This window comes from Scyliorhinus torazame, chromosome 11 (assembly GCF_047496885.1).
Source record: "Scyliorhinus torazame isolate Kashiwa2021f chromosome 11, sScyTor2.1, whole genome shotgun sequence".
Classification (NCBI taxonomy): domain Eukaryota; kingdom Metazoa; phylum Chordata; class Chondrichthyes; order Carcharhiniformes; family Scyliorhinidae; genus Scyliorhinus; species Scyliorhinus torazame.
Genome location: NC_092717.1, coordinates 123,072,724 through 123,093,959, shown reverse-complemented (window position 1 = coordinate 123,093,959; position 21,236 = coordinate 123,072,724). Strand labels below are relative to the sequence as shown.

Genomic DNA, 21,236 nt, shown 5'->3' with positions numbered 1-21,236 from the left:
AGCACCGAGAAGCACCATGCTATTGAACTGCCATTCAGGTAGATCAGGGTCTTCAGCGGGCAACGCACTGCCGAGACCGCACTTAGTCATGTTTTCTCCCGGGCTCTGCTTGCTGGAGCTCCTCAGTACAGGGAGAGATTGGGGCGTAATTTTTGGCCCCCAGCACAAGCCCCAAAACCCCCAAACCCCAACTCGCCCATAAGGGGGTCCTCTGCCCATCCCCGCACCTGTGCAGGGCACCGAAGGACCTGATCCCCATCATGCAAAGAATGCAGCTTGCACCTTTACAGTGCCAGCCTGGCAACCTGGCAGTGTCCCAGTAAGCTGTCTGTGCCACTTCGGCACCTGGGAGCGTGGTTAATTCTTCGATGCTGGGGTTATTGGCCTGAGTGAGAACACTGTTGTTGGTGTGCCAATCCTGTCAATGGATCTGTAGGACCTTGTGGAGGCAGCTCTGATGGTATTTCCCCAGGGTTTAGAGGTGCGTGCTATACATAGGCCATGTTTCTGAGCCATAGAGGAGGGCTGGTATCACTACTGTTTTGTAGACCATGAGCTTGGTGCCAAGGTCTGAGTTCTTGGTCTTCAAGTACTCTATTCCTCAAGCGATAGAAGGCTGTGCTGGCACACTGAAGATGGTGTTGAATATCATTGGATGTTAAGTGGAAGACCCATGCTCTTGTATGCCTCGGTACAGGTGTTGCGATGGCTTGGATCTTGACCTCTGAGTGTGTGCGGACGCAAGCATCATTTGCATACTGTAGTGCAATAACAGAGGATGGGGTGACCTTGGATTGAGTCTGCAGGTGGCAGAGTTGAACAGATTGTCGTTTGTTCTGTAGTTTAGCTCCATTCCAGTGGATAATTTGCGGAGGGTGAGATGAAGCATTGCAGCAAGGAAGATTGAGAAGAGCATCGGTGTGATGACACAGCCTTGTCTGACTCAAGTCCAAAGTGAATTGAGTCTGTGGTGGATTCATTAGTCAGGATCACGGCTTGCATATCATGTGGAACAGGGGGAGGATGGTGGCAAACCAGTGTCAGGGCTCCTCCAAGAACATGCTCAGAATGCAGCGGGAACATATAGCCATGGAGGTCAATATCAGAGGTCAAGCCCGGAAGACCTACATGCAGTGGCTTTGGTTCAATTACATCACAGGAGTGATCAGGTTCGCAATCTGGTGATCATCTCACAGACATGGGTCCACAGTTGGTGGAGGCAGCAACAGCCGAGGTCCCCACGCCGTCATAAAAACTGTGGCCTTTCACGATAGGAAAACTGTTGTGAAAGGGCCACATATTCATAGCCCTTCAGGGGTCTAGCAGTGAACAGTCGGAAGCTCGCAGCTTTAGCTGCAGATAGGGGCCCCCACACATCCAGGTCAGAGGCCACGCATACGCACGGCGGCGGCCTCCAGCGGCCACGCCGTGCTCCGTGGTGGACTCAGACCACGGAGCTGGACCTTCCAAATAGTGCCCCCGATCGGCCGCGCACCCGACCCGGACAGCCCGCCCCAAATTAGCCTGGTGCCGTATAAGGCCCCCCCTTCCCTCCGATCGGCCCGCCTCCGACCATGGCAGCCGCAGACTGAATCCGCAGCCGCCACGCTAGTATCCCGACCGGCAGGACCACACACAGATCCACGCCGTCGGGACTTCGGCCAGTCGGGGGCGGAGAATAGCGGAGCGTGCCTCCAGCAATGGCCACAGGTAGGTGATACACGGCATGCCATACGCTTTTTGGGGCCCAGAGAATCGGGAAACCGGCACCGGTCTTGATTTCGTGCGCGGAAATGTATTCTCTGCCCCAACGCCAGTCATGATTTTGGATCAGGCTGTGGAGAATCCAGCCCCAGGCCTCTGCTGAACCTGAATCTGATGATGACCCCTTGGACCCAGCCCCAACAGTCACTTGGAGATGCAGAGACAGGGAAGGGGACATCAGGCAGAGTTGATTGAGGTTGTCTGCAGACTGGACTGAAGGATGGCGATAGCTCCAGCATGTGAGGGCATGCAAGCCTCAATGGGTAGGATTGTGGCCACCTTGGAGGCACAATCCAGCAGTTTCTGCTGGATTTGTGCTCAGACCTGCACACCATCACTCTACCCACGGGTATGTTTCAGCAGTGGCTGAGCAAAGGAGGGCTGGGCACCTTGACCTCCCTCCAGGTGTTCTTTCTCCTCAAGGAATCAGGAAGGGCCCAGTGGGCATCCACTGGGAGAAGCTCCATACAGGCACCCTGGGGGAATCCATCCAGCACACTCCAAGGGTGCCCTGCGGCTCCATCTCCCATCTGCTAGTGACCCCATCAACTCCAGCAGGTCAGGCTGAAGAGGTTGCACCTGCACCTGATCCCTTATCAAGCAGGGGTCCTCAAAGACATCCACTAGTTATTTCAGCCAACAGGGCATAGCAGTCAGCAGGCTGCCTATACCTCAACTACAGATGTCAGGGTAGAAAAATGTGAAAGTATTCAGTTCACATGGGATGTAACAGCATTTGCTGCCCATTCCAAATTTTCCCTCCGAGGAGGGCAGTTAAGAGTCAAGTACAGCCGCATTGCTGTGTATTGGGAGTTATCTATCGGCCAGGTAAGAATGGGCTTTTAACTGATGATAGTTTCATAGTTACCATTGCTGAGACTAGCTTTCAATTCCAGATGTTTTTTTATTATGAATTGAATTCCACTAGATGCCATGGTCGGACTTGAACCCATGTCCCCAGAGCAACACCTGGGCCTCTGGATTACTATGCATCCACTACACCACCATCGAATAACTTAGTGTTGGGTGGAGTTACTGGGTTATGGGGATAGGGTGTGGAGGTGTTGACCTTGGGTAGGGTGCTCTTTCCAAGAGCCGGTGCAGACTTGATGGGCCGAATGGCCTCCTTCTGCACTGTACATTCTATGATAATCTATGAATAGGAAAACATTGCATTACAGAGCTTTTAGGACAGCTCCAGGAATGGCCTTGTGTGCTGTACCATCTCAAGGACAATGATGCTCTTAAACTGATGTAAAGCCATCTCTGTAAGGCCTCTGCAGGGTTACCACAGCAAACAATGCTACCTTGACTGGTATGTTAAAAAGGAGTGTTCAAGGAATCACCCTGTTGCAAAGGCCAACTAGGACAGACACTGTTAAAGGCTCCTGACAATTGCATGTCCAAATTGGTTGCACCTCATCAAAGAATAGTCCTGGTGAGGCACGCTTATTGAGAACACTGCAAATAAACCTTGAAAATTAACTGAACGATCAAGATGTCAATGTTTCAGGTTTTATTATGTGTGAATGGCGATTGGGGGCCATTAGCAAGATGAAACCTCAGCAATCTGCATTGAGGAGCATCGGCAAGGGGACATATAATGCTCTCATGCTGCTGCACCCTGTTGAACCATCCATCTGGTTAAGCTTGAAAACGTGATATGTAGGGTCAGCCTGCCTTATTGAGCAGGTGTCATGGTGGCAGGAGTGCATCCCTGCCTAAATGTGAGTTCCAGCTATTTATAAGCTGCCATGCACACTGATTTTGTGAGGCCACATACTATCCCATGTTAAGGTGCCTAAGGCCGGGCAGCACCGTGGCGCAGTGGGTTAGCCCTGCTGCCTCACGGCGCCGAGGCCCCAGGTTCGATCCTGTCTCTGGGTCACTGTGTTTGTGTGGGTTTCACCCTCACAACCCAAAGATGTGCAGGGTAGGTGGATTGGCCACACTAAATTGCCCCTTAAGTGGAAAAATGAATTGGGTACTCTAAATTTATTTTTAAAAAGTTGCCTAAGGTCATAGGAGAAGGAAGTGCTGTTCAGATTCTACTTCGGTCATGTATTGCCAGGACAACCATAATTATTTATGGTTTAGCACATTCCAAAGATGAACCCAACATGAGGACAGATGGTGAATACTGATATTTGTAATAATCTCTAAGTGGCATAATGGTTAGCACTGCTGAATCACTGTGCCAGGGATGCGGGTTCAATTGTGATCTTAGCTGACTGAGTGTATGGAGTTTGCACTTTCTTCCCCAGTCTGCGTGGGTTTCCTCTGGGTGCTCCGGTTTCCTCCCACAGTCCAAAGATGTGTAGGTTAAGTGGGTTGTCTATGCTAAATTTCCCCTTCATGTTCAAAGATGTGCAGGTTAGGTGGATTGCCATGTTACGTTATGTGAAAGTGTACAAACTCAGCAATAGCATGATGGGAAAAATAGCCAACTTATGTAACCAAGTGTGAGACAGCTGTGTCAGCTAAGGGCCAAGATCAGACCCTGACAAACTAGACAAAGCTAAGAATCCACATAATTGTATCATACAAGGCCAGAAGAGGGAAGATAGTGCCTGACCTTATTAAAACCTGATAACAAAGCCACGATCTAGGAATGTCCTAATAACACAACTTCCTCATGACCTAGGTCCATCTGCGTCAAGGCATCATGAGGGCAGAGGTAAAAACAAAATAGGACCACGTCTTAAATCCTCTAAAGACAAACTACTGCAAATAAGCCGAGTCAGGGTCTTTCCATGACAACATGTTTGATCAGAAGTTATGACTGTATTGACATTTTTGAACAAGGTCTGTTTTTGTACAATGATACAGCTTGTGTATAAATATTGAACGTTTTCTCCATGTCTTGGCGAGCTTGAGAAAGAATGAGCAGGTTTACCTTAACAGCTCTCTCTCTCTCTAACCTGTAGCCATCTGCATGCAGACTTTGGTCAATAAAGACAAAGTTATTTATTTCGAAACAGAGTTGTAAAGTTGTTTTCTTCACAGTCTTGAAGTAGGAAAGATTTTAAAAGACGATAGTTGTCCCTTAGTGTCCAAAAGGTTCGGTGGGGTTACAGGGATAGGGGGGGGGGGGAGTAGGCCTAGGTTGGGTGCCTTTTTGGATGGTCGTGCAGACTCAATGGCAGAATGGCCTCCTTCTGCATTGCAGTGATTTTACGATTCTATAAAAAGCTTGCTCTGATAGAGAAGGTACTGGAATTCTACAGCCAGCAAAGGCAAGGGGAAAAAAATCAATTGTGAGAATGGCGCATTACCCCACCTGGAATCTTGTAGCTATAAGATTGTCATGGATCTGATGACTGTATCTTACTCCTGTGATGGCCTCTTCATGTGGTTCATTGACATCCTGGCACTGTCAAATCCATCCCCTTTGATTGACGTCTGTCTCATCGGAGGAGATTTCTCGCTCTTCTCTGTCTCCCTCAAGCAAAACATTCCCCCTTTCAAGTGCTAGGTTATGCAGGATGCAGTAGACACTGATAATCTGGACACATTCTGTGCTGAGTTCAGGGGAGCTCCACCTATACAGTCCAAACACTGAAAACACATTTTCAGGAAACCTGTTGTCTTATCCATCTATCAAGGACCTGGTGGCAGAAGAATATGTAGCATTGTATCTCTCTTCAGCAGCACCTATGTGGATAGTGAACGGGTGTCATCAGCCATGTCTTCTGGTAGTACCCCTTGGCACGAAGGAACTTGCCCAGTAACCTGCCTCGGTTCCTAAAATATCCGTGGCACTTGAGCGTAGGTCAAGATGTAAGAGTTGCAAGAGCTCCCAGGGAATCTAGCACAAACATACAGGATTTACTTTCTGTGATCAAAAATTAGCAGGATGTCCAAAGAGTGAAATCGTTTTTGATTGATGAATCTCACAGGCTGCTGCCAGGGAGCTCTCAAGACCATATGTGTGCAGTCGATTGTGTCTTGCACTTGTGGGAAACCAGATAACGCTGTAAATCCCACCACTCTGGCAGCCTGGCTTTCGGCATCCATGTAGAACTGGAAATACTGCTGAGCTCAATTGAACTGGGCATCTTTCATCACCTGTATGCATTTGAGTTTTGTTGGTTGGGAGATGCCACAGGATCCTCAGTGGAGCTCTGATGAACCCACTGGTAAAAAACCTCTGTGTGGCGGTTACCTTCAATGACACCAGCATGGGATACCCTCCAAGCTCGTGCGGCATCTGTTCTTCACGAAGAAAATGGCAAATGTGAGCTGCCTGGACATCCCTGGACAAGCAAAGGTGTCTGCGGCATTGTACTTCATTCATTTCCATATATGAGCAGTGCTGTTGAGATACCCATGGTCAGGTCACTGGTCTTTGTTGCATACGTCCCTTTTCGGGACCCTCTTGGACCCCTTCAGGCCCTGCTCCCTCTTGCTGCTCAGGCCACTGCCCCTATTCGACCTGTGCCAATCAACGACAGATCCTTCTTGTATTCATTTGTATTTGTGTGATAAATAAGGCAGCATTGCTTACAGCCTGCATTCTCCATGCCTCTTAGTATTTGTCAATGAATAGATCTGATAACTTTATTCAGCTTTTTAACTAGTTTCCCTCCATCTCCAAGCCGGTATACCACTGCAAAGCCTTGGCCTGGCCTCCACCTGGACATGGCATCCCCAAGCCATCCACTCCAGGCGAAGGACACTCAGGCGGACCAAAGGTGTGTGTTCCTCCCCTTCAAACATGATTGTGCATGCAGACAATGAGCTTTCATCAGAGTGATTATACCCTTTGTGAGAACCCTCTGTCAGTCAATTGTCAGCTTGCCTCCATGAGCTTAGCGAGGACATATCTTTGGCATAATGGGAAGAGTTTAGGCATTATGCCTTGCCAACCATGACCATGGCAGTCATGCCCCTTGAATGAATTCACCTCCATCCCTTTTTTCATGCCTCTATCAGGTGCAGATGGCCAAAAAATACTGACCCAACTCTAGCTGCAAACCTTCATGACTTCTCACAGGAATGCACCCCATTAGCCATAGAGCAGTGCTCCTACAATGGGCACGTGAACCTCAGAACTAGTACAAAGCTCAGCCTGGATCTTTATAGCTTGGGCAAGTAATTAATAAGGTGGCCGTTCATTCGACCCATGAGAGGAGTCATAAACTCCTCCCTTCCACTTTGATACCCTCCCAATGCACAGACCCATGTTTAGACCTTTGAGCCTCTGACTCCAATGGCCCTCGGTCTGCCTCCATTAAATGAAAGCCTTCTACACCATGGTGGAGACACTCTACTGACAGAATAATTGCCTCCTCCTCTCATGATCCTGCTCCTCATCTGCTCGCCATATCAGTGGTGGCAGTTGTGCAGCATGCTGATTCCCAACACAAATCTTGCCACCTGCTCTTCACGAGCAGTTCAGGCAGTAGAAGCATTGTTTCAACATGTCAATGATCTGCCCCATCACAATCCATGTGGCAGCATAGCTTTCATTATATGCATGGTGTGCCAACGTCTGCGATGTCTCCAAATGCGGGATAATTGACTGCAGAATTTGTGGTACTGGTGGACTGTGTTCACGACCATTGCAGACGCGATGGCCCCAATGGCCTTTTCTATACCGTAGGACTCTATGACACTATATACATGGGGTGGGCACCGTGTCATCAGCCATGTTGGCAGCAGCTTGCCCTTGTCACCCAGTAGTCATCCTATGGTTTGCTGTGCAGGCTGAAATACAGCTGGCAGAACAAAGTGTTACAAAATGAAAGTATGAATGCTGTTAAGGCATTGACTTGCATGATTGCGTGTATGTGGTCGCACACCAGTTGAATACTCAGGAATCGGAATCTCTCTCGCTTCTGCTGTGTGACAGAGCTGACTTGCAAAGTGAAGTGCGTACAGTCAGTGGCACCCTGCTCCATGGGGAACTGTGCAATCCTCGCAAAGTTACCTGCTCTCTCCACCTGCTTCTGTCTGACACAAGATAGTAAACGATAGTTAACTCTTTCTGAGAGCCTCAGTGGCCTCCCTCATGCAAAATCAGACAACAAATTCAACATGCTGAATATAACTCCAGCTCCATCCTGGAACGAGCCAAAGGCAAAGGTTTATCACCAGAGTTACCCTCACAGCCACACTGGTAAGGTCATTCTTGCCATACTCTGAGGTGGCAGTTGTGACTGCAGCAGTTTCAGATTTCAGTGAGGATGTCTTTACTAAGGCGCAGTGGGATTGGGGGGGTTACTCAGCTATGTAAAGTTAAACGGGAGTGTTGGATACAGCTTTGGGCTCCATAATGGCAGCGATGATGTCAAATCCACATTATATCCCAAATGGTGTCCTGATCTGCCTGCTCTGCAGAACTCCAGCAGACGTTCAATGTGCTCATAATGTGGTGTGGGTGCTATTTGATACATAAGTGTGCATGCGTGCTGTAGATACAATCTTTTAGCTCCAAGGCAACTTGTAACACCAATAATATAGCCTCAATCAACTGCAGCGTCTTACCCCATATTTCCTCCCATCTTTCAATAGATATCATAGATATTTGTATTTTGGTTGTTTGGATTGTTTATTGTAAACTTGACCCAAATCTAAGCAAAAGCGCATTCTGGAAAACTGTACATCAATTTACATCTCATTTACTGACATCTGTGGTTTATCTCCCTGGCATCAGTCGCTTCGCTATAGGCAACTGTTGTTGCTAAGCACTGGTAAAATATATTCCACCTTTCGTTCTCAGGAATCTCTCATTATTTTTGGCATGTTGCAATATATTAAAACTAGCAATTACTGTTTGTATTATTAACGGTGTGTATGTATGATGTTCCTTTATCTGCTGTTTTAACAAAAGTTAATTCATTCCGTTTCAGTACATGGATACTGCAATCAATATTTTTTAGGCCGTACTGCTTTAAGGTTTCAAATGTGTTCATAACATGTTTAATAAATTAAGGAAGAATAAGACATCAATTTGGTGATCATTTCATGACCTCTTGAAAGATGCTCATAAATATGAAAAATTGCAAGTACATTAAAACAGTTGTGAAATCACAGCGTGTCGCTATAATAAATGTTAAGAGCTGAATTACCAATTACTTAGGGAAACACTGACAAACTATTTGACTAGAAAAATAACAATGGATTACCTACCACAGACAGGCAGTTTGAAAGCAGACTTCCATCTTGGTTTAACATATTGGACACTGTTATTGCAGGAAGATTCATGCTCTGTGGGTTGAACTGAAGTAGCCCATTCTGAGGCATTGAGTGGCACATTGAGTGGTAGCTGGATTCTGCGTCGGCCAAATGAAGGAGTGAATGATCCGGCATGGTAGGAGGAGTAATAGGAGGGATGTCCAAATCCTCATCTCCGATGTTTGGGACTGGATAAGCCTGTGGAATAAAGTATTTTAATAGACATTTTAAGGATGATTGTGTATTTTTAAAAAATCATAGCTCCCTCAGGCAAAATCAACCTCCACCATAATATTGTCCACGGGATAAATGTAACTCACTCTGGTGTTTCTAGTCACCAGGGTAGACAATTGGTATCAAGGAGAATTTATCATTTCATTTTGGAAGATATACAAGCGCTCAACTCAGCCAGAATGGGAGATTGAGTTGTACATCTGATGAATCCAAATCTGCCCCTCTCCATGCCAAACCAAACAATTCTGTAATCTGGACTAAAGTATCTAAAACAACAACTTGAAATGTTAATTGGAAACTTAAGGAGTTTATTATTTTCTTTAAATAGAAACACCGAATGTTAATTACAGTTTATTTCAAATCACTGAGAATTAGAAGGGTTTCAAAAAATGATTTAAAACTATCATTGGCTGGAGCAAGAAATATACAAAGACAAATGAAGGCTGTGGGGTATATAATGCAAATCACCTTCATTGTGCCAAGCAGCGTGACTGCCTCATTTTTTAATGTATGCATAACAATGAATGTCTCTACCGAACAAGAGGTCACTTAGTTAGTTAGTGGCAGTGAGTGAGTGAACCATATCACCAGGAAGTGCTTCAGGTTGAGCCAGCGGTGAAAAAAGCTCTATATTATACCACCTCTTAGAAACACCTCAATGCACTCCGCATACTATGAATTATTTGATGCAGAGATGCAAGCATCAATCAACAGACCGTTGAATTCAGAAGGCAAAATAATAGATTACAACGCAGAGGCAGTAGGACCAAAGTATATAGTGTACTGTCTCCAGTTTTTTTGTCATGCAAGTGTTGCCCCCCCCCCCCCCCCCCCCCCCCCCACCACTGCTTGAGCTTGCCTGCTTCCATTTTTACAGGAGGCAGAAGGGGGGAGCGCTCAATGTATTTTCAGGAGGCAGACTGGTCAAGGAAAGCTTTTCATAAAGCTGAGTTCTTCCATTGTCTCAGGTTTAACTGAAAAGTAGCAATGCAGGTGGATAAGGTGGTCAAGAAGGCATACAGCATGCTTGCCTTTATCGGCCCGGCATGGAGTACAAGATTTGGCAGGTCATGTTACAGTTGTATAAAACTTTAGTTAGGCCACATTTGGAATATTGCATGCAGTTCTGGTTGCCACACTAACAATATCACACTAACATGGATGCTTTGGAGAGAGTGCAAAGAAGGTTTACCAGGATGTTGCCTGGCCTGGAGGGTGTTAACTATGAGGAAAACCGGAGGCTGGAGGGAGACCTGATTGAGGTCTACAAAATTACGAGAGGTATAGACAGGGTGAATAGTCAGAAGCTTTTCCCCAGGGTGGAAGACCCAATTACAAGGAGACACAGGTTCAAGGTGAGAGGGGGAAAGTTTAGGGGAGATATGCGAGGAAACGCTTTCACGCAGAGGGTGGTGGGTGCCTGGAACGTGTTGCCAGTGGAGGTGGTAGAGGCAGGCATGATAGAAACATTTAAGATGTATCTTGATGGACAAAAATATGGCGGGGAATGGAGGGATACAGATCATTTGGGCAATAAGTAGTAGGTCTAAATAAGGAATCTGGATCGGTGCAAGCTTGGTGGGACGAAGGCCCCGTTCCTGTTTTGTAATGTTCGTTGTTCTATTTTTAAAAAAATAATATTTTATTACGGTATTTGAAATTTTTAAAAACAGTAACATAAACAATGACATCAACATGGTAAAATAAACATTTCCCCCCCAGCCCAAGCTTCAAGCAGCTCAATCCACCCCCCCCCCCTTTGGAATACTGCATCTGCTGACATTTTAATTTTCCCCGAGAAAGTCGACGAATGGCTGCCACCTCCGGGAGAACCCAAACATTGACCCTCTTAAGGTAAACTTTCTTTTCTCGAGACTGAGAAACCCAGCCATGTCACTGACCCAGGTCTCTACACTCGGGGACTTCGAGTCCCTCCACATTAACAAGATCCATCTCCGGGCTACCAGGGAGGCAAAGGCCAAGACGTCGGCCTCTTTCGCCCCCTGAACTCCTGGATCTACCAACACTCCAAAGATCGCTAGCTCCGGACTCGGCACCACCCGTGTTTTTAGTTCCGTGGACATTGCCTTAGCAAAATCATGCCAAAACCCTCTAAGCTTCGGGCATGCCCAAAACATGTGGACATGATTTGCTGGGCTTCACGCGCACCTCGCACGCCTATCCTCAACCCCGAAGAAGTTGCTCATCCTAGCCGTTGTCATGTGTGCCCGGTGGACTACCTTGAATTGTATCAGGCTAAACTTGGCGCATGATGAGGAGGTATTAACCCTGCTTAGGGCATCCGCCCATAACCCCGCTTCTATCTCTCCTCCTAGCTCGTCCTCCGGAGTTTCCTCTGCCTCCGAAAGCTCCTGGTAAATATCCGATACTTTCCCCTCTCCCACCCAGGTACTGGAAACTACTCTATCCTCTATCCCCCGTGGCGGCAGCAGCGGAAAGGCCGGCATCTGTTTTCTCAGGAAGTCTCTCACCTGCAAATACCTAAAACCATTCCGTGCTGGCAATTAAAATTTATCCTCCAAAGCTTTCAAGCTGGGAAAGCTCCCGTCTATAAATAGATCCCACATCCTTCCAATTCCTGCCCTCTGCCAACTCTGGAACCCGCCATCTAGCCTACCCGGTACAAACCTGTGGTTATTATAAATCGGGGTCGAAATCGATGCTCCCTCCACTCTCTTATATCTCCTCCATTGCCCCCAGGTCCTCAGAGCCGCCACTACCACCGGACTTGTGGAGTATCGGGCTGGCGAGAACGGCAGAGATGCCGTTACCAATGCTCCCAGACTGGTGTCTTTACATGACGCCGCCTCCAGCAAACAGTAACGGGGAGAGGGGGCACCCTTGCCTTGGCCCTCGGTGGAGTTCAAAATACCCCGACCTCAGCCGGTTTGTATGCACACTCGCTACTGGTGCCTGATAGAGCAACTGCACCCAGTAAATAAAGCCCTCACCAAACCCAAACCTTCCCAGCTCCTCCCACAGGTAATTCCACTCCACTCGATCAAAAGCATTCTCTGCATCCATCGCTACCACCACCTCCGCCTCCTCTCCTTCTGAGGGCATCATAATAACATTTAGAAGCCTTCGAACATTGGCCTTGAGTTGCCTGCCCTTAACAAATCCCGTCTGGTCTTCCCCTATCACCCCCGTGACACAGTCCTCTATCCTTGTGGCCAGTATCTTAGCCAGCAGTTTGGCATCCACATTCAGTAGAGAAATCGGTCTATATGACCCGCATTGCTCCGGATCCTTCTCCCGTTTCAGGATCAATGAAATCGAGGCCTGTGGCATTGTTGGAGGGGAGGACCTTTGTTCTATTTTTAATCAAAATTGAATCTCAGAGTTCCTGGCTTCAGAAACCTTGGTGGATAAAAGGAAGCAAAAGTACTAGATCCAAAAGGTTAAGTGTTTTTACAGCATTGCTTGTGGGCCATGAAGAACAGGAGCAATCCCCTTCCCTCCACCTACCTGGATCACCTCCATGACCTCTGATCCCAATTCCTTCCTATCCTTCTGCAATCATGAACTACAGATGTCCCTGTGATCTCTTCTTCAATGTCTGAACCTGCAGTCATCACTCGCCTGTGCAATTTGGTAGCTATCACTTTGGGTGTCAGACAGGAAATCTGGAGAAAACCAATAAAAAACCCTCTAATGCTCCTTCCAGGCTCTTTCTCTCTTCTAACATCCGGGCCCTGGTGTCAGTGGTCTCAGTTTTGAGGAAAGACGATGTCGTCTTGGGTGCTCTGCTACACAGATGAACCAACACGGTTGCAGATGGTACAACTCTGTTTTATTACTATCTAATAACAACATCTGTAAACTTGTTACTGTGGTTCGTTCATTACCCTTTAACCTGTGGACCCAGCCCTAACACTATCTTGGAGAGGCACTCAGCACATGGTGAATGTCTGAGTGGCTTGCTGTGAGCTCTGTGCCCTGAGCTGTCTCCTGCTGGAATGAGCGGGAACTGTGGTGTTCCCCGTTTTATAGAGCGTGTGCCCTTGCTTGTGATTGGCTGTGATGTTGCGTGTGTGTTGATTGGTCCGTTGATCTGTCCATCAGTGTGTATGTGTGTTTGCACCATGATGTTTATCTAAATATCATGACATCCCCCCCTTTTTTACAAAAATATGTGCCTATGTGTTAATAAATATAGATGTGTACTGAGCGCAGCTGAATGTATGTGTGCAATATCTACAACATGTACATGAGGCTAAACTATATACATAGGAAGGTGTCAGGTGCAACATAACAACAAGGTTGTACCATAACAAAACAAGTGTAAACATCAAGCATCAAAACAAACTTCTGTAACGACAAAAAGAGAAACATATTAACATTGTGGCATAAAACTTTAGTGAGTCCAATGTTCAAACAGGCTCATAAGTCCAGCTTAGTAGGTGGGTGACGAATTCGGGTTGACCGTTAGGGTGGCACACCATTCATCACCTGGATTGACACTGTTCACTGGCATCGGCTGGTGGGTCCTGCTTGGGGACATCTGGTTCCTGTCAATGACCGCAACACGGAAGACTTCCCGGTCATCTGTATCACCGGTCTGTATATCGTCAGGGTATGGCTCCGTGTATGGAGGCTGAATGGTCCACACGTCCCTGCGAGGGTGGCGGAATTGGGGAGCGTTGGCAGGTTGAGCTGCTTGACAGCAGGCAGCGTAGTGGCCCATCTTGCCACAGCGGAGGCATTGTCTGTTCTTTGCTGGACATTGCCGCTTTAAATGTGTGGATCCACAGTTGCCACACGTCGTGACGTCATGGCGTTCGTTGCGCCATCGCGCATGCGCAGTTCGGTCCTGCCTAGAGCGCGCCTGCACGTCACGTCCCTCTGCGTCAACGTCTCTTTTGGCGCGTACAAGCGCGGGAGGAAAGCGCGCAAAATGGCCGCCCTCGTCCGGGCCGCGTGCCGGGAGGAATTCGATCGCCTGGACCCGCTCGGCCTCGTAGGACCCCTGCCATGCCGATTCGGCCGCGTAGGACCCCTGCTGTGCCGATTCGGCCGCCTGGAATTGGGAGTAGCGGCTAGTCGCGTTTTCATGGAGGACGCAGGCTTCGATGGCGGTGGCTAGGGTGAGGCTTTTAATTTTGAGGAGCTGCTGGTGTAGGGTGCCCGAGGTGACCCCAAAATCTTTCTGGTCCCGAATCATGGAATCAGAGGTGGCCTTGTAACCGCAGAACTGCGTGTGGATACGGAGGTGTGTAAGGAAAGAGTGAAAAGGCTTGTCCTTACCCTGCAGGCGCTGCTGGAAGAGGTACCTCTCGAAGCTCTCATTTACCTCGACGCTGAAGTGTTGCTCGAGTTTAAGAAGGACCGTCTTGTACTTCGTCTTGTCCTCACCTTCCGCGAACACCAGGGAGTTGTAGATGTGGATAGCGTGTTGCCCTGCCGTGGAGAGGAGGAGGGTGATTTTCCTGGTGTCCGAAGCATTCTCCCTGTCTGTGGCTTCTAGGAAGAACTGGAAGTGCTGTTTAAACAGCTTCCAGTTGATGCCGAGGTTTCCAGCGGCTTGGAGCGGCTGCGGCGGGCTGATGGTATCCATGGCGCAGGATGGCGGATTCCTGAAGATGTGTAGGTAGGTCTCACAGTTGCTGGGTTCCAATCCTGGTACTATGTCGTGTTGGGTGTTCTGCTACACCGACGACCAACACAGTTGCAGATGGTACAATTCTGTTTTATTACTATTAATAACAACATCTGTAAACTTGTACTGTGGTTCGTTCACTACCCTTTAACCTGTGGACCCAGCCCTAACACTATCTTGGAGAGGCACTCAGCACATGGTGTATGTCTGAGTGGCTTGCTGTGAGCTCTGTGCCCTGAGCTGTCTCCTGCTGGAATGAGCGGGAACTGTGGTGTTCCTCGTTTTATAGTGCGTGTGCCCTTGCTTGTGATTGGCTGTGATGTTCCGTGTGTGTTGATTGGTCCGTTGATCTGTCCATCAGCGTGTATGTGTGTTTGCACCATGGTGTTTATCTGAATATCATGACAGACGAGAGAAAGTTGGACTTTGTAGTCTTGAAAGCAGGCATTTGAGAGGCGATGCTACACTGCTATTTAAGCTGCCAAACAATATGGAAAAGGTAAATCTGACAAATTCATTTGAAATAAATTAGAAGACTAGGATAAGCAGGCAGAGGTTCAAATTAGCAAGAAGTACACTTAGGACTGATTTCAGGAAGCTTTTCTTCACAAAACCAGAATCAATACATGGAATGGATTTCCAGTTAGAGTAGAGGGGACAAAACCGTGGAAGTATCTGAGAAATAATTGGATGTTGCAATGGGTAAAACTCAGGGTCTCATTCATAATTGCCTTGCAAACTGTGAAAACAGTGGCTGTTGTTATTTAAGCAAATGCAGGAGCCATTTTTATGTACAGCAAGATTCCACAAACAGAGGTGGTGTCAGGTGATGCTGTGGCTGGTGCTGGTGCCTATTTAAAAGGCTGCCATCATTGAATGTAAAGGCGACTCTCTGGAAGAATAAGAAAATAAGCGACCCTGCTTCCAAAATGGCAGAAAGAAGACTGAGTGACCCCCATAGTTCAGTGCTGTCTCCCTGTAGGTTTTCCTGCAGGCTGCAAGGCCAAGGCAGCAGGTCCTTTTCCCCAGGGATGGGAGGACTAGATCGGCCGACTGACCAAGCAATCCTGCACGGAAATGACACAGGAGGTTCAGCAGCCGTGGGATCACCCGGAGAACCCAATCCTCAACACCACAAGCACATCAATAACCTTGTTCAGTCCGCCAAATTGAGTGCTCCAGACCTCTTTCCCCTGTGGCAACACAAGAGGGGCCATTCGGTGGAGATGGAATGACCAGCCTGTCAGTGGCATTCGTGTCAGGCAGCAGTGTATCCTGTCATAGACATGGCTAGACGTTGGTGAAAGGCACCCACCTGCCTTTGCTGATCCCCGGTGGGCTCCTTTGAGGTTGACCACACATAAAGGAGGCACTTGTTTTACAAAGGGGCTGAGGAGCTACTGTCCACACCAGGAGGGCCTTGATAGGAGACCCTAGATGCAGAAAGCAACCATCCTTCTTTCTTGCAAGGCACACTTGTACCTCTTTGCTGACCTGAGGAGTGGGATAACTTGGTACAGACTGCAGGCATCTTGTCCCACCTTGCTTTTCCACAGCTGCAGTAGAGCATATGGACAAAGTGATGGCATGCAGGTCTGTTTATACCTCCGGCATCCACTGTGTGCTTTGCTACATCAGACTCTTTATGTGGGACATCAGTCTCTCCATGGATGAAGCCAAGCACGCACATGTCTGCTACAGCAATCATAGCGTCGATGTACTCCACAATTGTCCATGTCAAGGTGCGCGTAGACCCTGGAATTTCCATCAGATAAGAATACTCTAGAGACACATTATCGGCCTGGGGCTCAGCGTGGACCTATCCTGTCACAGTCCTGTGAATATCATAGAATCATAGAATTTTACAGTGCAGAAGGAGGCCATTCGGACCATCGAGTCTGCACCGGCCCTTGGAAAGAGCACTCTACCCAAGCCCACACCTTCACCCTATCCCCGTATCCCAGTAATCCAACATAACCTTTTTGGACACTAAGGGAAATTTAGCAGGCCAATCCACCTAACCTGCACATCTTTGGACTGTGGGAGGAAACCGGAGCACCCGGAGGAAACCCACGCAGACACGGGGAGAACGTGCAGTCTCCGCACACACAGTGATCCAATGGGACCCTGGAGCTGTGAAGCACCTGTGCTAACTGTCATGCTATCCAGATCAGCATATCATGGTGCAATCACACACACACTGATGGACAGGCATTTGGACCAACCAGCACACACACAACATCGCAGCCAATCACTAGTAAGAGCACACGCACTATAAAAGGGGGAACACGTGAGTTCCCGCTCATTCTGGTAGGAGACAGCTCGGGACACAGAGCTTGCACCGTGACACTCAGACATAGACCATGTGCTGAGTGCCTCACCAACATTAGTGGTAGGGCTAGGTCCATAGGTTAGCTGGTAGCGAACGTACCCAAGTCTATAGGCAGAGAAGGGTCCTACGCCCAAAAATGTACAAAGAACTCTATGCTGTCTCACCAATACCCTGTACCATTGTAGAAAGACTTCCTGACGTTAATTTACCATCCCCATTGCAATAAAGGCCATTTGTTTTCCTAATTACTTGCATGCTAACTTTTTGTGTTTGATGTACAAGGTCACCTAGATCCTTCTGTACTGTAGCATTCTCTAGTTTCTCTCCATCCAAATACCATTTTGCCTTTCAATTCTTCCTACGGAAGTTGATAACCTCACATTTTCTCACATTATACTCATCTGCCAATTTTTTGCCTACTCACTTACTCAATCTACATCCTTTTGCACACTCTTTATATCCTTCTCACAACTTGCTTTCCTACCTACCTTTCTTTTATTAGCAAATTTGGCTACAATACACTCTGTCATTTCACTCAAGTAATTCATATGGAAGACTATACATTCTCCAGCAGGTTTCAAGCATTACTTTAGCAAGAAGATCAGACCAACATATCCAGATCGCTACCCTCTTCTGAAATCATGTTGCCTTTTCTACAGTTTCACACGCAGAATTCCTTTTAATCTATTAACAATTACAATGCTTTCCAGCCACACTAAATATATACTTTTTTCTCTTCAATTAAAACGCCCGAGCAGCTCTTTTTAAAAAAAATTCAAATTAAGGGGCAATTTAGTGTGGCCAATCCACCTACGCTACTCATCTTTGGGTTGTGGGGGTGAGACTCATGCAGCCATGGGGAGAATGTGAAACTCAACACGGACAGTGACCCGGGGCTGACATCGATCTCGGGTCCTCAGCACTGTGAGGCAGCAGTGCTAACCACTGCGCCACCTTGCCACCCAAAATCCCTGAGCAGTTCTTTCTGTTGAAATCAAACGTGAATCATTTTTTTACAATTCTTTCCTGTTGGACTCCACCAGCGGAATCAAATCTCACAAAATAAACTCCAGAATGTTGCAAAATGTTTTTTTCAAAATCCAAACAAGCACACACGGCCTGCAAAATGATGTGCAGGCAATAAGTGGTGTAATATTTTAAGTCACCACTGCAAAATGCCAAAGGAATTGCCACACTGTTAATAGACTTGGTCATGTAGCTGAGGGCATGTGCTTCTTTCATATTCAGTCCACAAAGATATTTCTTTTGCACGATTGGCAATACCATCACTGTGATGCCACCAGACTTTCAAGCTACATTTTATTTTTAAGTACGTTTTATAGCTTCTCTTTTTGTCTTACAACTGATTCCTCTGGCATTTCCTTTTTATTAATTTGGATCATATTAATTTGATATTGTGTTGATACATTTGAAATGCTGTAACTTCCAGAGTTATGGACCAAGTGCTGGAAAGCGTGAGTAGGTTGGTTCTCTCCTTTTACAACTGGCGCAAAAACAGTGGGTTGAATGGCCTCCTCCTGTTCTGTAAATATTCTGTTTCTATGTTTTGATAAAAATTATAATGTTCAAATACAGTAACAATATACAGGAAAACTTAAACTCATGAAAATAGTGCTTAATGTAAGCACATTTGTTGCTTCCCATTTGTAGCATAAGACTCCAACCCTGCTGGTTTGAAATGGATGAAATTAAGCCCCAAATGCTTCATAGTGACAAAATTCCTTCCCATACGAACCACAACTGAAACTACATGTTTGCATATTACTCTCCACCACTATAGCTTCCATGACTACTCTTTCAAAGGTATTTAACCTACATATAAAGAATGATGATTTTATAAATTATAATTTAGTGTACAATGACACAGGCAGAAATCTCTCGGTCCCGCCTGTCGCTGGTAGGACGGAGAATTGAACGGTCATGCAAAAGGTCCATTGGCATTGAGCCGGAATTTCCAGTCCCAGGGCGGGTGTGATCGGAAAATTCCACCCATAGTCACGTACAGTAGACAAGTCTGGAGCAAAAGGAAATTGACCCGGCATGAGTATTAAAGTTCAAACAGTATACCACTGATTTCAAACATAGGAGACCATGTTTCAAAACGTGGTGATAAATCCGCCCCCCCAACCACATCCCCCAAAAACAGAGTTTTACATCTTAATTTAATGAATATTATTCTCAAAAAAGCAGAGATTTGCAAAACAGTTGCAGTCAATCAGAATCCTTATTGCAACATTACGGGCTGGATTCTCCGCCTTCCCGATGCTCTATTTTGTCGGCAGCCCGGGGGTTTCCCGACAGCGTGGGGCTGCCCCACAATGGGAAACCCCATTGACCAGCCAGTGAAATGGAGCATCCCGCTGGAGTGCTGAACCAGAAATGTGCCGCGGCATGAGGCAGAACCCAGCCCTATTCTTTAAATACAGGGGGCAGGATTCTCCGGTCTGCCAGCTGCGTTTTCCTGCCAGTGAGCCCTCGCTGGCAGCGGGATCCTCCATTTCGGCAGCCGGCCAATGGGATTTCTCATTGTGGCCAACTGATGCCATTGGGAATGCCACGGGCGTGTGTGAATGCCGGTGGAGCGCTGGGGCCCATTGCACTCCCAGCCTCTGCCACCTGTACCCAAGTCCAGTTGACATTACCATAGAATCATAGAATCCCTAAAGTGCAGAAAGAGACCATTCATCCCATCGAGTTTGTACCGACCATTTGAAAGAGCACCCTACACAGATCCAATCCCCGCCCTATCATTTGGTCACTTCTCAGGGCGGCCAGGATGAGTTAGCACCTCCATGCCCCTAGCATCGCCCCCATCCCACAAACCCATATCCCACGCCCCCCCATGCTGCCCCCATCAGGCAGTGCTGGGTTAGGGTAATGTAATATCCTGCACGAGGCACAGGGGAAAGGTTTGATGAAAGGCACTCTCCTGTTAACTACAAGGTGGGGATTGTTGTATATAAAGTCGGCCTGGCTAGAATAGGCCTCCAGAGAGAAAGGATCGGTGAAGTCTAATGGGTCCTGTGTGTATACTTTTCTGTTGTGAATAAACCAGTACGTTATTTTTAGTTGATAGACTCCATTGCCTTTACTAAAGGTTGGCCAGACACGGTGAGTCACCAGCTCCATGCCGCTGGCACCACCCCCGTCCAACACAAGTCCACCCCACACCTCTCAGCCCACACACACACCCACCCAGAGGGCGACTGTACCTCACCTGCTAGTGGCCCTCTTGTACCCCACCCTGCACCACATGCCAACACCCGTACTATCCATCATGGCCGGGTGTCCCGAACACACAGGCCACCCACCTCGGAACGTCTGTGCTGCTCGTGTCTCAAACTGTGCATTATCTGTCCCTCCAGGAGAAGGCAGCCCACAACCGCAGGGAGCAGGAGAAGACCGTCGTGGAGAGAGGGCGTTGGACCTCGTTGGCAGGGTGGGAGAGCGGGCAGTTGCAGAGACGGAGGTCAGCATGAGACATTGAAGTGAGCCCCCAATGCTTTACTATGTCCCTATGTTACGTGAGTCATCCCTCCCTCCCCATGCCCCATCCATGATTTAACTTGCATCTTGACTCTTGCCTTGCAGGGTCACCACCAGACGATGAGGAACCGATTGGTGTTCTCCGCCCCCAGCCGCAAACCCGCGGCAGCCCGGTGTCCGGGAACGACACCAACTTCTCGGCACTGCTGTCACCGACGCCCTCCGCCATCCCAGAGACACTCACCTCAGTTGGGCACTTTAGTGAAGAGGCTCCTGGGACACTATCTAGTGCACACCACGCACATGCGACGGTGCATCAGGTGGAGGTAGGAACCACGGAGAGGGCGGATGGTCGGCGGGCGACCCAACGCCAGGGACTAGCTACCATACACGCAAGTCTTGCGTTTCTGGAAAGGGCGGTCCCATCAATGCTGGAGATGTAGGCGCAGAGCCGAGACATGAGGGTGTCAGCCACCATCTAGTGCTTGCAGGTGCAGCTGGAGGAGTCCAACTGCTCAACTGCTTGTAGGAGCAGGAGGTGTCGACAATGTGTGCCACCCAGGCCAACACTGCATCCGTGATGGAGGCCTTGGGTGTGAA

At 47.9% G+C, this 21,236-nt stretch overlaps 1 protein-coding gene across 9 annotated transcripts in view; it reads right to left on the bottom strand.

Moving 5' to 3' along the window:
* tox (thymocyte selection-associated high mobility group box) overlaps nucleotides 1-21,236 on the bottom strand; it is a 449,045-nt gene that overhangs the window by 141,903 nt on the left and 285,906 nt on the right. For all 9 annotated transcript variants that reach the window (XM_072467723.1, XM_072467717.1, XM_072467722.1 and 6 more), the window contains one exon: nucleotides 8,899-9,141. In XM_072467723.1, coding sequence (XP_072323824.1) covers nucleotides 8,899-9,141 — 243 coding nt within the window. The remainder of the gene's footprint in view (nucleotides 1-8,898; nucleotides 9,142-21,236) is intronic.